This window comes from Elephas maximus, chromosome 6 (genome assembly GCF_024166365.1).
Source record: "Elephas maximus indicus isolate mEleMax1 chromosome 6, mEleMax1 primary haplotype, whole genome shotgun sequence".
NCBI classification, from domain to species: domain Eukaryota; kingdom Metazoa; phylum Chordata; class Mammalia; order Proboscidea; family Elephantidae; genus Elephas; species Elephas maximus.
The window spans coordinates 14,810,164-14,826,417 of NC_064824.1; the positions used below are offsets into that span (position 1 = coordinate 14,810,164).

The 16,254-nt window shown below is 38.8% G+C and overlaps 1 protein-coding gene across 2 annotated transcripts in view; it reads right to left on the minus strand.

Annotated features, from left to right (window-relative positions):
* MAP3K2 (mitogen-activated protein kinase kinase kinase 2) overlaps nucleotides 1–16,254 on the minus strand; it is a 135,129-nt gene that overhangs the window by 41,098 nt on the left and 77,777 nt on the right. For both annotated transcript variants that reach the window (XM_049889098.1, XM_049889099.1), the window contains 4 exons: nucleotides 8,205–8,284; nucleotides 6,900–6,967; nucleotides 6,657–6,749; nucleotides 5,782–5,988 (listed from right to left, as the gene is read on the minus strand). In XM_049889098.1, the coding sequence (XP_049745055.1) occupies nucleotides 5,782–5,988; nucleotides 6,657–6,749; nucleotides 6,900–6,967; nucleotides 8,205–8,284 (448 nt within the window). The remainder of the gene's footprint in view (nucleotides 1–5,781; nucleotides 5,989–6,656; nucleotides 6,750–6,899; nucleotides 6,968–8,204; nucleotides 8,285–16,254) is intronic.

Below are 16,254 nucleotides of genomic sequence, written 5' to 3' on the forward strand. Positions count from 1 at the left end.
TGTGTATGGTGGAAACCTGACAGAGAAAGAAAACTCAAATATTTTCCACTGAAATGATTATCTTATCCTAATAAGTATTCTGTGAAAGCTGGAATCTGTGAGATGCAGATGGAATCAGAAAATCATTGGTATTACAGCCCAAATACAAAGAAGCACAGATGCGAAAGCAGGAAATAGTTCCAAGTACAAGAGTTAGACATGAAGTCCCAGTCTTCCACTTCCTTTTGCACTGCTACTGTGTGTGAGTGCGTACTGTGCATCGCTACTGTTTGCAGGATGCGTCTATTTACATTTTTGCCTTTTTTGTTTTTTCTTTTTTTGGCCTTTGTCTTATTTATCTAATGCTGCTGTAACAGAAATACCACAAGTGGATGGCTTTAACAAACAGAAATTTATTTCTTCACAGTAAAGTGGGTTAAAAGTCCAAATTCAGGGTGTCAGCTCCAGGGGAAGGCTTTTTCTCTCTGTCGGCCTTCTCATCATTCTTCCCCTAGACTGGGAGCTTCTCCACTCAGGGACCCCAGATCCAAGGGATGCACTCTGCTCCCAGCACTGCTTTCTTAGTGGTACGAGGTACTCCCTTCTCTGATCACTTCCCTTTCATCTCTTGTAAGCTAAAAGGCAGTGCAAGTTTCCCAGAGAAACTCCCTTTATGTTGGATCAGGGATGTGACCTTAGTAAGGGTGTTATAATCCCACCCTACCCACCCTAATCCTCTTTAACATAAAATTACAATCACAAAATGGAAGACAACCACACAATACTGGGACTCATGGCCCAGCCAAATTGATACATTTTTGGGGGGGCATAATTCAATCCATGACAGGCCTGTACATTTTTTCCAGTGAAGAACAACATACATAAGTTTGGAAGAAGGTGAGATATGCTATTAAATTCCTTTATTTTCATTAAAACCTAGCAAAGCACTTTTTTTCTTAGCATTGACAGGGTTTGCTCTTCTCCTTATCTTTAATTTTCACTTTAGCTATTTGTAATTTTGATTGTTACTGTAATTTTCAAAATCAACTCCTTCATTGCCTTGCAATTTTTTTCTTCAAAATTTCTCGTTTTGCCAAAAAAACAGGGAAGCATTTCCTCACTTAGCACATTCAATATGTGTACAAAACCAAAAACATTCTTCTCACAGGGGTTTTTTCTTAAATATTTTACTGAAGTGTGCTAACTTTAGCATATAATGATGTTAGTAGTTTTCATTTCTTTTTGTTTGAGACATTCACATTTTCGAGAGGATAAGATTATAAATTCCTTAATTTTTAGAGGAACTTATTTCCTTCAAAAAAAAAGAAAAAGAAAAAGTTTATTCCTTCACAGCCATGGACAAGAGAAAGAGAAATTTATCTCTGAAAGAAAAGTTTAACACTGTCAAAATGATAACCGAAAATGGCTGTCAAGGAAGCTGTGAGTTCAAGTGCAGCCAAATGTGAATTTACTCAATTGTGAAGGAAAAGGATAAAATAATTGAAAAAAACATGAAGAGCACCAACGTAAATGTCAAGAAAAGAAGGGATGGAAATTATGCAGAAACCAACGAATGTGTTTTTGAGTGCTTTCTTCAACGCTCCACCATAAATGTTCTCATTTCAGGACCTATCTTGCAAGTAAAGGCAAAGGGAACGGTGAAACTTTTACAAGCTGATGGATTCTCAGTGTCTAAAAGGTGGTTTCAGAGCTTAGAAGAAAAACCAAAACTTGGAATCATTTACAATGTAACTTGTGGGAGTCAAACAAGGTTGACAAAGACGTTTTTCAAAACTGGTTCACAAAATTAAAAGAGATCATAAGGGGATACGAGGCTTCTCTATCTGATAGGGGTGCCTAACAGGACCCTGAAGACGAGAGGGGAAAACGCCCACGGGGTCAGTTTTTGAAAGAGTGGCTTACCACCCTCTTGACCATGTTCGCAGATGGGACATTTGAGAAACCGTGGGTAACTGGGAAGAGTAAGAGACTGTGGTAGTTCACGAACATAAAAATTAAAGAGTTTTCAGTAGAACAGAAATGGAATAACAAAGCTTAAATGATGGGAGCAATTTATGAAGAGTTTTTAAATAAAATCAACAATAGCATGAAAAAACAAAATTGAGGCATTTTTTTGTGTGTCGACAATGCTACTTGTCATCAGTCACTGCCCCTGGCCAATATTAAGTTTTTTTCTTCCATTCTTAACATCGGCCCTACAACCTCTGGATCACAGCATTAGCCAAAGTATTCAACTACAGGCACCTACTGCTTCAGAGAGTGATTGCCAACACTGAGATGTGCGAGATGGCACTGAAAGCGCTTTGAGACACACTGCTGCTTCTTTGGCAGTGGGGACCGATCCAGATGAAATCCTTGTCAAGCTTGGTAACATCCTGCAGTTTCAGGATGCAATAAATGACATTTATCGTGGTGCTTCAGAAAGCAGGGCCAGTGTCGCATCTTACATTGATGATAACAAAGAAATTGCCACAGAAGTGGACAAACTAAACCTGCAAGAAACTGTGGGCTCACAATCTAAAGACGACAACTATGACGATGACGAGGACCTGCCATTAGAGAGTCTGGGCCTTTAAGTCAGACACAAGCTTTTAGCTACATAAAGGCTTTGATGGAATTTGGAAAAGTTAAAGGAGACCAACAATTTTTTGATAAGGCTACAAGTTTAGAAATTTCTTTCAATAATTTCATCGAAATACAAAACAAACTAAACAATTGACATTAGATGTTTTTATTAAAAAGTGAATTTTACCCATACCTTTATTTTAATAATATATGCACATATCTGTGCATAATTCAAATAAACATGCAAATCGTAACAAATGGTCTGGTTCCTTTTCTAGCCCTATAAAATCGAAAAATAAACACTTTCTGGGTGTTTATGAGGTAGGATTCTTAACGGAGAATGCTAGGTAAGGGGTAAGACTACACCCTGTCAAAAGCAGAAAACTTGCAAGATCCAGAAAAACAAGGCAGTCCCCTTGAGTTCCAGCTCTCACAGGTTTCACCATAATTGGACTCCCAGAGAGAGAAAAAAAAAAAAATGAGGCAGAAGAAATATCTGAAAAGAAAAAGGCTCACAATTTTTCATAAACAAATCATAGGCCTAACAAACTCAGAGAACAAGAGGAAACCCCTCCCTTCAAAATATACCTAAACATGTCATATTAAAACCGTTAAAAACCAAAGATAAGAGAAAATCTTAAAAGCTGCCATATGGGGGGAAAAAAAGCATATTACATATAGAGAAACTATATTAAGAAATACAGCAGACTTCTCAGAAATTATATAAGCCAGAAGAAAATGAAGAGGTTATCTTTAAGGTGCTCAAAGAAAAAGGCTATGTCCAGAAAAAAAAAAACTTTTAAAAATGAGTAAAAAATAAAGGCCCTTTATAAACACACAAAAGCTGAAGGAATTTATCACAAGCAGACTTTTATTATAAGAAATGTTAAAGCAAGTTCTTCAGGAAGAAGAAATTTGATACCTGACTTGAATCTACATAAATAAAGATAAATGGAAATAGATAAAAGGCATTCTTCACTTATTTTAACTTCTTTAAAAGATAACTGTCTAGGCACTTTACTAAAGAAGACATTCAGGTACCTAACAGATACATGAGGAAATGCTCACCATCATTACCATTAGAGAAATGCAAATCAAAACTACAATGAGATTCCATCTCACTCCAACAAGGCTGGCATTAATCCAAAAATCACAAAATAATAAATGTTGGAGAGGTTGTGGAGAGACTGGAACACTTATACACTGCTGGTGGGAATGTAAAATGCTACAACCACTTTGGAAATCAATTTGGCACTTCCTTAAATAGCTAGAAATAGAACTACCATATGATCCAGCAATGCCACTCCTTTGAATATATCCTAGAGAACTAAAGGCCTTTACACGAACAGACATATGCATACCCACGTTCACTGCAGCACCGTTTACAATAGCAAAAAGATTGAAGCAACCAACGTGCCCATCAACAGATGAATGGATTAATGAATTATGGTATACTCACACAATGGAATACTACACATCAATAAAGAACAATGATGAATCCATGAAACATTTCATAACATGGAAGAATCTGGAAGGCATTATGCTGAGTGAAATTAGTCAGTTGCAAAAGGACAAATTTTGTATGAGACCACTATTATAAGAACTCAAGAATAGTTTAAACAGAGAAGAAAATATTCTTTGATGGCTATGAGAGTAGGGAGCGGGGAGGGAAAGGGTATTCTTTAATTAGGTAGTAGATAAGAATTATTTTAGGTGAAGGGAAAGACAACTCACAATACAGGAGAGGTCAGCACAACTGGGCTAAACCGAAAGCAAAGAAGTTTCCTGAATACACTGAACACTTTGAAGGCCAGTGCAGCAGAGGCGGGGGTTTGGGGACCATGGTTTCAGGGGACATCTAGGTCAATTGGCATAATAAAATCTATTAAGAAAACACTCTGTATCCCACTCTGGCGTCTGGGGTCTTAAACACCAACAAGCGGCCATCTAAGATGCATCAATTGGTCTCAACCCACCTGAAGCAAGGGAAAATGAGGAACATCAAAAACACAAGGTAATTATGAGCCCAAGAGACAGAAAGGGCTACATAAAACAGAGACTACATCAACCTGAGACCAGAAGAACTAGATGGTGCCCGGCTACAACTGATGACTGCCCTGACGGGGAACACAACAGAGAACCCCTGAGGGAGCAGGAGAGCACTGGGATGCAGACCCCAAATTCTCATGAAAAGACCAGACTTAATGGTCTGGCTGAGACTAGAAGGACCCAGGAGGTCATGGTCCCCAGACCTGTTAGCCCAAGACAGGAACCATTCCCAAAGCCAACTCTTCAGACAGGGGTTGGATTGGACTATGGGATAGAAAATGATACTGGTGAGGAGTGCACTTCTTGGATCAAGTAGACACATCAGACTATGTGGGCAGCTCCTGTCTATAGAAGAGACTAGAGGGCAGGGGGGTCAGAAGCTGGCTGAATGGATGCAAAAACAGAGAGTGGAGGGAAGGAGTGTGCTGTCTCATTAGGGAGAGAGCACTGGGAGTATATAGCAAGTTGTATATAAATTTTGTATGAGAGACTGACTTTGATTTGTAAGCTTTCACTTAAAAGCACAATAAAAATTTAAAAAAGAAATAGCTCTTAAGCAAAATTAGGAGCAATGTAGCAGGGGGTTACAGATGTACAAATAAAACATGAAAACACTAGTACAAAGAGGAGTAATTGGGAGTATGCAAATACTGTTTCAGTAAATATCTTAGGGCAGGAATCTCTGCACGCAATGCTTATAAGGCAAAGTCCAAATATTTCACCAAGGGGCTCCTAGTTACCATTCCAGTCCTACTTCTGCTATTTTAAGAAATATATCTTCCACTTAAGCCACAAATGAATGACTCCCCATTTTTGTAACATGCCGTGCCCATATGTACGTGTCCCATCCTTACCTGGTGAATTCCTACTTGAGATCTAGATTCACTACTACACTATAATTATTCCTCTATGTATTACAGGTTATTTTGCAAATCTTAGTGCTAGGCCTCAATAAGGATATGTGGAATGAATGAATGGAATAATCGGTAATAATTTTGTAATAAAAACAAAGGACAGAATCTTCTAAAGTACTTAGCAGTGATACTATGCTTACTATTTGACTTTTCCACCACCTTTAGAAACACCGCTATGACTTCTTTGAGAAATACTATAAAACTCTCTAAAGGTTCTGCTATGTGTTCTACTACGCCAATTTCTATCACTTACACCGGCTGGGTGGGCTGATGTCCATTACAGTCAGAGTAGGGTTGTCTATGTCACTTCCCCTTCTTCTTATCCGACTGTCGTCACACTCTGGGGTGAAGATACTGCTTCCACTACTAGTGCTTAAGGAATGGTCAGTGGGACTAAAACTCACAGGAGACCGGAAGCTGGTCCCCTGGTTCCTTCTAGCTCTGGGAAAAGTTTTACGACCTGAAACATGAAAAAAGAATTACATCTTTTATTAATATATTGTACTATATTTAATATTTGAAATTTAGGGAAAAATCTGTCTTGGTAAGAATTGAAATAGCACTGATTATTTGATTATACGTTTTAAACTTAACAGCAATTAAAAAAAAAAACACAAGAAAGAGAAAAGGTGAAAACAAATGAAGAGAAGAGTGGGGGTGTGAACAGGATCTGATCGCAAATTCACAGAATATCTTATGGTGAAGTACACATACACAGAAAATCACAAAGTCAAACCCTGTCACTTCTGAATACAAGGGAGATAAAACTTTTACTCTCATTTCCAAGAATGACAAAAAATATAAAACAAAAATTGTAAGTTGATAGGTACCAACGGTTTTTCCTTAAAGGGCAATGCTAGTGTGCATTCCACCATCAAGGAATTATTTGCTAGTTAATATCGTTTTTTTAATTACTCCTTTTTTCAAAAAAAAAAAAAAATACTGGTATTAAGAGATAACACGAAGCTAAAATGTTATTATAGTTTTAATTATAATCCAATTTTCTTAAAAACATTAAAAAAAAACTGGAAAACTGAGTGATTCTAGAACAAACCCATTTCTAAGGATATTACATAAACATGAGATTTTTAACAAAGTGTACTTGTGGTCAAACTGCCAGAGACTTACCATCGTTATACTCTTGCTGGTGATAGGAAACATGATACCTTCTTGGATATGTTCCTCCTTTTCCAAATTTCTCAAAGATAGGGTTATCATAGTCTGTTAAGACACACGGAAAAAAACTCAAATATTTCTAATGATGAAAAACACATTTACAAAATTTTATTTTATTTTTTAAAAATCTCCCCTCTCCCTCCCAGCCAAAACACTACTCAATGACATAAACGTTTAGACTGGGAACAGTCCAACCTGAAAATTCTTGATGGTTATCTGGGTAGCTCTGTGCCCTGGGCATTCGTGATTTTGGATAGTTCTCTCTGTAAGTAGAAAATGCCACATTAAATTAAGAGAAACTATGTAAATAAGACATGTTTTCAGGTCTTAAAACAATTTCGGTGTCTATGTGTGTGTGTATATAAATACACATACTACAGCTCACCCTGAAACGCTAACATAACTGACCAAAGGGAAATTTCCTTTTAGACATTTATTTGGTACAGGCAGAAAAAAAGCCTGATATTTAAAAGTCATCAGTGTAGCGGTAAGAACGATAAGTTTTGGAATCAGACAAACCTGTGTTTCAATCCTAGCCCTGCCACTAAACTAGCTGTGTAATCTTTGCAAATCACCTTTCTGAGACTGTTTCCTCATCTACAAAAAGGAGATAATAATTTCAAGTGTATATATGTAAAGTGTATTTTTGTAAGGGGGTCGGGACAGTGCCTTCGAATAGTAACTGTTCAATAAATATAGCTGCATCATTAATATTTCCCTAAATTTCTGAATGTCTACTTGAAGTAAATATTAACAGAGAGAGGTTCCAGGTATACAGGTAAGAGACACTGAAATACGTATTCTCACATAATATCAGTTATCTTTCCACAATTTCCTTTTAGAAAGCAATCCAAGAGGAAACTAAGTAGGTAAAGATTTTAATGAAGACAATGAATCTTGTGTGCTACACAGTGTCAACAAAGAACAGTGTTTTGCTGAGGCCAGGAGAGGGGGCACTTTTAACAGAGAAGCCACAGCTGCAACTTGACCCCAGTTGTATTCCTAAACAGATCTTTCACCAAAGTGCTTAAATTTTGGAAATGACAACTAACACACCAGATCACAATTATCAAGAATGTAAATTAATTTAATCTGGTGTCAAAATGAGCATAATCTCGAACAGGTCCAACAATTCCCGACACCTCCAAAAATAAACATATTAATGAAAATTTTGACAGTAGTTTCACCAACACAGTTTTAAAAATAAACATACATGAATTCTAAGTTTGTATTTACCTTCAAACACACAATTCTGGCAAGCAGGAATACTCAGAATAGTATAATCAGAAGCAGCCCTGAAGATATGATTTTAACTAATAAAGATACTGAGACCCATGCATGAGGTTGAGGGATTTGCTCAAATTGGGAAAACACTGATTTGTTATAAGTACAGGCAGGTATCAACTACTTTCCTCTGAACGTAGCAAAGAAGAGTTCTTGATAATTCAGCAAGCTATTTACCCACATGTATTCAGAAACAAAAGCCACAATCAACATTACCCATCCAAAGGACTATCAAGTGATGGACAGCTTCCTGAGCCAGAATTTTCAGGGCTGCTTAAAGATAATGGATCCAGCATCTAAAAATATAAAAAAGAGTACCATTTATGATGACACGGGATAGAACCCAAAGTTACTAGGGTTTTTTTTTCTTTCAACTTTACTGAGCTATAATTCATATATCATAAAATTCACCCATTTAAACTATAAAATCCAATCGTGTTCAGTACCTTCACAGTGTCGTACAATCCTCACCCCAATTTTATAAGACTTTCATCAGCCCAAAAAGAAATATCATACCCATCAGCAGTCACTCCCCAAAGTTGCCAGTTTTCAAATGTTTCAAAAGTAGCTGTGTCTTGTAGAGAAGCCATCACTTCAGAATTTCCCAGAACATCGTCTCCATAGTTTTATCAGGTGCCGTCGAGTCAGTTCTGAATCATTCCACCAACCCTATGTGCAATCCTCACAACTGTTGCTCTGTTTGAGTCCCCTGTCGCAACCACTGTGTCAACAGATCTTGTTCACGGTCTTCCTCTTTTTTGCTGACCCTATACTTTACCAAGCATGATGCCCTTCTCCAAGGAATGGTCCCTCCTGACAAGTCCAAAGTATGTAAGATAAAGTCTTGCTATGCTCACTTTTTTTTTTTACATTTTAACTTTTTAAAAATTTTTATTGAGCTTTAAGTGAACGTTTAAAAATCAAGTCAGTCTGTCACATATAAGCTTATATACACCTTACTCTATACTCCCACTTACTCTCCCCCTAATGAGTCAGCCCTTCCACTCTCTCCTTTTGTGACAATTTTCCCAGTTTCTAACCCTCTCTACCCTCCTATCTCCCCTCTAGACAGGAGATGCCAACACAGTCTCAAGTGTCCACCTGATACAAGTAGCTCACTCTTCATCAGCATCTCTCTCCAACCCTTTGTCCAGTCCCTTCCATGTCAGATGAGTTGTCTTCGGGAATGGTTCCTGTCCTGGGCCAACAGGTTTGGGGACCATGACCGCCGGGATTCCTCTAGTCTCAGTCAGACCATTAAGTATGGTCTTTTTATGACAATTTGGGGTCTGCATCCCACTGATCTCCTGCTCCCTCAGGGGTTCTCTGTTGAGCTCCCTGTCAGGGCAGTCATCGGTTGTGGCTGGTCACCATCTACTTCTTCTGGTCTCAGGATGATGTAAGTCTCTGGTTCCTGTGGCCCTTTCTGTCTCTTGGGCTTATAGTTATCGTGTGACCTCGGTGTTCTTCATTCTCCTTTGATCCACGTGGGTTGAGACCAATTGATGCATCTTAGATGGCCGCTTGTTAGCATTTAAGGCCCCAGATGCCACATTTCAAAGTGGGATGCAGAATGTTTTCATAATAGAATTATTTTTCCAATTGACTTAGAAGTCCCCTTAAGCCATAGTCCACAAACCCCCGCGCTTGCTCCGCTGACCTTTGAAGCATTCAGTTTATCCCGGAAACTTCTTTGCTTTTGGTCCAGTCGAGCTGACCTTCCGTGTATTGAGTATTGTCCTTCCCTTCACCTAAAGTAGTTCTTATCTACTAACTAATCAGTAAATAACCCTCTCCCACCCCCCCACCCCCCTTGTAACCACAAAAGTATGTGTTCTTCTCAGTTTATACTATTTCTCAAGATCTTATAATAGTGGTCTTATACAATATTTGTCCTTTTGTCTCTAATTTCACTCAGCATAATGCGTTCCAGGTTCCTCCATGTTATGAAATGTTTCACAGATTCGTCACTGTTCTTTATCGATGCGTAGATTCCATTGTGTGAATATACCACAATTTATTTACCCATTCATCCGTTGATGGACACCTTGGTTGCTTCCAGCTTTCTGCTATTGTACACAGTGCTGCAATAAACATGGGTGTGCACATGCCTGTTCATGTAAAGGCTCTTATTTCTCTAGGATATACTCCGAGGAGTGGGATTTCTGGGTTGTATGGTAGTTCTAACTTTTTTTTTTTTATTAACTTTTTTTGAGCTTCAAGTGAACGTTTAGAAATCAAGTCAAACTGTCACATATAAGTTTATATATACCTTACTCCATACTCCCACTTGCTCTCCCCCGAATGAGTCAGCCCTTCCAGTCTCTCGTGACAATTTTGCCACCTTCCAACTTTCTCTATCCTCCCATCCCCCCTCCAGACAGGAGATGCCAACACAGTCTCAAGTGTCCACCTGATACAAAGAGCTCACTCTCCATCAGCATCTTTCTCCTACCCACTGTCCAGTCCCTTTCAAGTCTGATGAGTTGTCTTCGGGAATGGTTCCTGTCCTGGGCCAACAGAAGGCTTGGGGACCATGACCGCCGGGATTCCTCCAGTCTCAGTCAGACCATTAAGTATGGTCTTTTTGTGAGAATTTGGGGTCTGCATCCCACTGTTCTCCTGCTCCCTCAGGGTTTCTTTGTCGTGCTCCCTGTCGGGGCAGTCATCGGTTGTGGCCGGGCACCAACTAGTTCTTCTGGTCTCAGGATGATGTAGGTCTCTGGTTCATGACGCCCTTTCTGTCTCTTGGGCTTAGTTATCATGTGACCTTGGTGTTCTTCATTCTCCTTTGATCCAGGTGGGTTCAGACCAATTGATGCATCTTAGGTGGCCACTTGTTAGCATTTAAGACCCCAGACGCCACATTTCAAAGTGGGATGCAGAATGTTTTCATAATAGAGTTTATTATGCCAATTGACTTAGAAGTCCCCTTAAACCATGGTCCCCAAACCCCCACTCTTGCTCCGCTGACCTTTGAAGCATTCAGTTTATCCCGGAAACTTCTTTGCTTTTGGTCCAGTCCAGTTGAGCTGACCTTCCATGTATTGAGTATTGTCCTTCCCTTCACCTAAAGCAGTTATTATCTATGAACTAATCAGTAAAAAACCCTCTCCCACCCTCCCTCCCTCCCCGCCTCGTAACCACAAAAGTATGTGTTCTTCTCAGTTTATACTATTTCTCAAGATCTTATAATAGTGGTCTTATACAATATTTGTCCTTTTGCCTCTGACTAATTTCGCTCAGCATAATGCCTTCCAGGTTCCTCCATGTTATGAAATGTTTCACAGATTCATCACTGTTCTTTATCGATGCGTAGTATTCCATTCTGTGAATATACCACAATTTATTTAACCATTCATCCATTAATGGACATCTTGGTTGCTTTCAGCTTTTTGCTATTGTAAACAGAGCTGCAATAAACATGGGTGTGCATGTATCTGTTTGTATGAAGGCTCTTATTTCTCTAGGGTATATTCCAAGGAGTGGGATTTCTGGGCTGTATGGTAGTTCTATTTCTAACTGTTTAAGATAACGCCAGATAGATTTCCAAAGTGGTTGTACCATTTTACATTTCCACCAGCAGTGTATAAGAGTTCCAATCTCTCCGCAGCCTCTCCAACATTTATTATTTTGTGTTTTTTGGATTAATGCCAGCCTTGTTGGAGTGAGATGGAATCTCATCATAGTTTTAATTTGCATTTCTCTAATGGATAATGATCGAGAGCATTTTCTCATGTATCTGTTAGCTGCCTGAATATCTTCTTTAGTGAAGTGCGTGTTCATATCCTTTGCCCACTTCTTGATTGGTTTGTTTGTCTTTTTGTGGTTGAGTCTTGACAGAATCATATAGATTTTAGAGATCAGGGGCTGGTCGGAGATATCATAGCTGAAAATTCTTTCCCAGGCTATAGGTGGTCTTTTTACTCTTTTGGTGAAGTCTTTAGATGAGCATAGGTGTTTGATTTTTAGGAGCTCCCAGTTATCAGGTTTCTCTTCGTCATTTTTGGTAATGTTTTGTATTCTGTTTATGCCTTGTATTAGGGCTCCTAAGGTTGTCCCTATTTTTTCTTCCATGATCTTTATCGTTTCAGTCTTTATGTTTAGGTCTTTGATCCACTTGGAGTTAGTTTTTGTGCATGGTGTGAGGTATGGATCTTGTTTCATTTTTGTGCAAATGGATATCCAGTTATGCCAGCACCATTTGTTAAAAAGACTGTCTTTTCCCCATTTAAGTGGTTTGGGGCCTTTGTCAAATATCAGCTGCTCATATGTGGATGGATTTATATCTGGGTTCTCAATTCTGTTCCATTGGTCTATGTGTCTGTTGTTGTACCAGTACCCGGCTGTTTTGACTACTGTGGCTGTATGATAGGTTCTGAAATCAGGTAGAGTGAGGCCTCCCACTTTCTTCTTCTTTTTCAGTAATGCTTTGCTTATCCGGGGCTTCTTTCCCTTCCATATGAAGCTGGTGATTTGTTTTTCCATCACATTAAAAAATGACATTGGAATTTGGATCAGAAGTGCATTGTATGTATAGACAGCTTTTGGTAAAATAGACATTTTTACTACGTTAAGTCTTCCTATACATGAGCAAGGTATGCTTTTCCTTTTTTTACATTTTTATTGTGCTTTAAGTAACAGTTTACAAATCAAGTCAATCTCTCACACAAACACTTATATACACCTTGCTACATACTCCCAATTGCTCTCCCCCTAATGAGACAGCTCGCTCCCTCCTTCCAGTCTCTCTTTTCGTGTCCATTTCGCCAGCTTCTAACCCCCTCCACCCTCTCAGCTCCCCTTCAGGCAGGAGATGCCAACATAGTTTCAAGTGTCCACCTGATCCAAGAAGCTCACTCCTCACCAGCATCCCTCTATAACCCAATGTCCAGTCAAATACATATCTGAAGAGTTGGCTTCAGGAATGGTTCCTGTCCTGGGCCAAAAGAAGGCCTGTGGAACATGACCACCGGGGTCCTTCTACGCTCAGTCAGACCTTTAAGTCTGGTCTTTTTAGGAGAATTTGGGGTCTGCATCCCAATGCTCTCCTGCTCCCTCAGGAGTTCTGTGTTGTGTTCCCTGTCAGGGCAGACATTGGTTGTAGCCAGGCACGATCTAGTTCTTCTGGTCTCAGGCTGATGTAGTCTCTGGTTTATGTGGCCCTTTCTGTCTCTTGGGCTCCTAGTTACACCTTGTGTCCTTGGTGTTCTTCATTCTCCCTTGCCCCAGGTGGGTTGAGACCAATTGATGCATCTTAGGTGGCCGCTTGCTAGCATTTAAGATCGCAGACGCCACTCTCGAAAGTGGGATGCAGAAGGTTTTCTTAATAGATTTATTATGCCAATTGAGTTAGATGTCCTCTAAAACCATGGTCCCTATACCCCTACCCCTGCTGTGCTGGCCTTCAAAGCATTCAGTTTATTCAGGAAACTTCTTTGCTTTCGGTTTAGTTCCAGTTGTGCTGACATCACCTGTATTGTGTGTTGTCTTTCCCATCACCTAAAGTAATTCTTATCTAAAACTACCGTTTTTTTTTTTTATCTAATTAGTGAGTACCTGTCTCCCACCCAACCTCCCTTCCCCCTCTCGTAACCATCAAAGAGTATTTTCTTCTCTGTTTAAACTATTTCTAAAGTTCTTATAATAGTGGTCTCATACAGTATTTGTCCTTTTGCAACTGACTAACTTCACTCAGCATAATGCCTTCCAGATTCCTCCAAGTTATGAAATCTTTCACAGATTCATCACTGTTCTTTATTGATGTGCAGTATCCCATTGTGTGAATATACCATAATCTATTTATCCCTTCATCCGTTAATGGGCACCTTGGTTGCTTCCATGTTTTTGCTATTGTAAACGCTGCTGCAATGAACATGGGTGTGCATATATCTGTTCGTATAAAGGCTCTTATTTCTCTAGGATATATACCAAGGAGTGGGATTGCTGGATCATATGGTACTTCTATCTCTAGTTTTTTAAGGAAGCACCAAATCGATTTCCAAAGTGGTTGTACCATTTGACATTCGCACCAGCACAGTATAAGTGTTCCAGTCTCTCCACAGCCTCTCCAATATTTGTTTTCTGTTTTTTGGATTAATGCCAGCCTTGTTGCAGTGAGATGAAATCTCATTGTAGTTTTCATTTACATTTCTCTAATGGCTAAAGATGATGAGCATTTCTTCATGTATCTGTTACCTACTTGAATGTCTTTAGTGAAGTGTCTGTTTATATCTTTTACCCATTTTTTAATTAGGTTATTTGTCTTTCTATAATTGTTTTTGAAGTATCAAGTAGATTTTAGAGATCAGGCAGTGATCAGAAATGTCATAGCTAAAAACTTTTTCCCAGTCTGTAGGTAATCTTTTTACTCATTTGATGAAGTCTTTTTTTTTTTTTTTTGCATAAGCACAGGTGTTTGATTTTTAGGAGCTCCCAGTTACCTAGTTTTTCTTCTGCATTGTTAGTAAAGTTTTGCATGTTGTTTATGCCATGCATTAGGGCTCCTAACGTTGTCCCAATTTTTCTTCCAAGATCTTTATCATTTTAGATTTTATATTTAGGTCTTTAATCCATTTTGAGCTCATTTTTGTGCATGGAGTGAGGTATGGGTCTTGTTTTATTTTTTTGCAGATGGATATCCAGTTATGTCAGCACCATTTGTTAAAAAGACTGTCTTTTCCCCATTTAACTGTTTTGGGGCCTTTGTCAGATATCAACTGCTCATATGTGGATGGATTTATGTCTGCATTCTGAATTCTGTTCCACTGGTCTATGTATCTGTTGTTGTACCGTACCAGGCTGTTTTGCCTACTGTGGCAGTATAATAGCTTCTAAAATTCGGTAGAGTAAGGCCTCCCACTTCGTTCTGCATTTTCAGTAATGTTTTCCATACCCAGGGCCACTTTCCCTTCCATATGAAGTTGTTGATTTGTTTCTCCATCTCATTAAAAAATGTCGTTGGAATCTGAATTGGACTTGCATTAAATTTATAGATCGCTTTTGGTAGAATAGACATTTTTACAATGCTGAGTTTTCTATCCATGAGCAAGGTATGTTTTTCCACGTATGTAGATCTCTTTTGGTTTCTTGCAGTAGTGTTTTATGGTTTTCTTTCTATAAGTCTTTTACATCTCTGGTAAGATTTATTCTGAAGTATTTTATCTTCCTGGGGGCTACCGTAAATGGTATTGATTTGGTGATTTCCTCTTCGAGGTTCTTTTTGTTGGTGTAGAGGAATCCAATTGATTTTCGTATGTTTATCTTGTATCCCGATACTCTGCTGAACTCTTCTATTAGTTTCAGTGGTTTTCTTGAGGATTCCTTAGTGCTTTCTGTGTATAAGATCATGTTAGCTGCAAATAGAGATACTTTGACTTCTTCCTTGCCAATCTGGATGCCCTTTATTTCTTTATCTAGCCTAACTGCTCTGGCTAGGACCTCCAGCACAATGTTGAATAAGAGTGGTGATAAAGGGCATCCTTGTCTGGTTCCTGATCTCAAGGGGAACGCTTTCAGGCTCTCTCCCTTTAGGGTGACGTTGGTTGTTGGCTTTATTATGTTGAGGAATTTTCCTTCTATTCCTATTTTGCTGAAAGTTATTATCATGAATGGGTGTCGAACTTGGTCAAATGCCTTTTCTGCATCAATTGATAAGATCATGTGGTTCTTGTCTTTTGTTTATTTATGTGATGGATTACATTAATTGTTTTTTCTAATGTTGAACCATCCCTGCATACCTGGGATGAATCCCACTTGGTCATGGTGAATTACTTCTTTTGATATGTTGTTGAATTCTATTGGCTAGAATTTTGATGAGGATTTTTGCATCGAAGTTCATGAGGGATATAGGTCTATGATTTTCTTTTTTTAGTGGTGTCTTTGCCTGGTTTTGGTATCAGGGATATGGTGGCTTCATAGAATGAGTTTGGTAGTATTCCATCCTTATCTATGCTCTGAAATACCTTTAGTAGTAGTGGCGTTAACTTCTTCTCTGAAAGTTTGGTAGAACTCTGCAGTGAAGCTGTGTGGGCCAGGGCTTTTTTTTGTTGGGAGTTTTTTTATTACCTTTTCAATCTCTTCTTTTGTTAGGGGTCTATTTAGTTGTTCTAACTCTGCTTGTGTTAGTTTAGATAGGTAGTGTGTTTCTAGGCATTCACGCATTTCTTCTAATTTTTCATAGTAATCTGATATGATTCTTTTAATTTTCAGTTGGATCTGTTGTAATATCGCCCATCTCATTTCTTATTTGGATTATTTGCTTCCT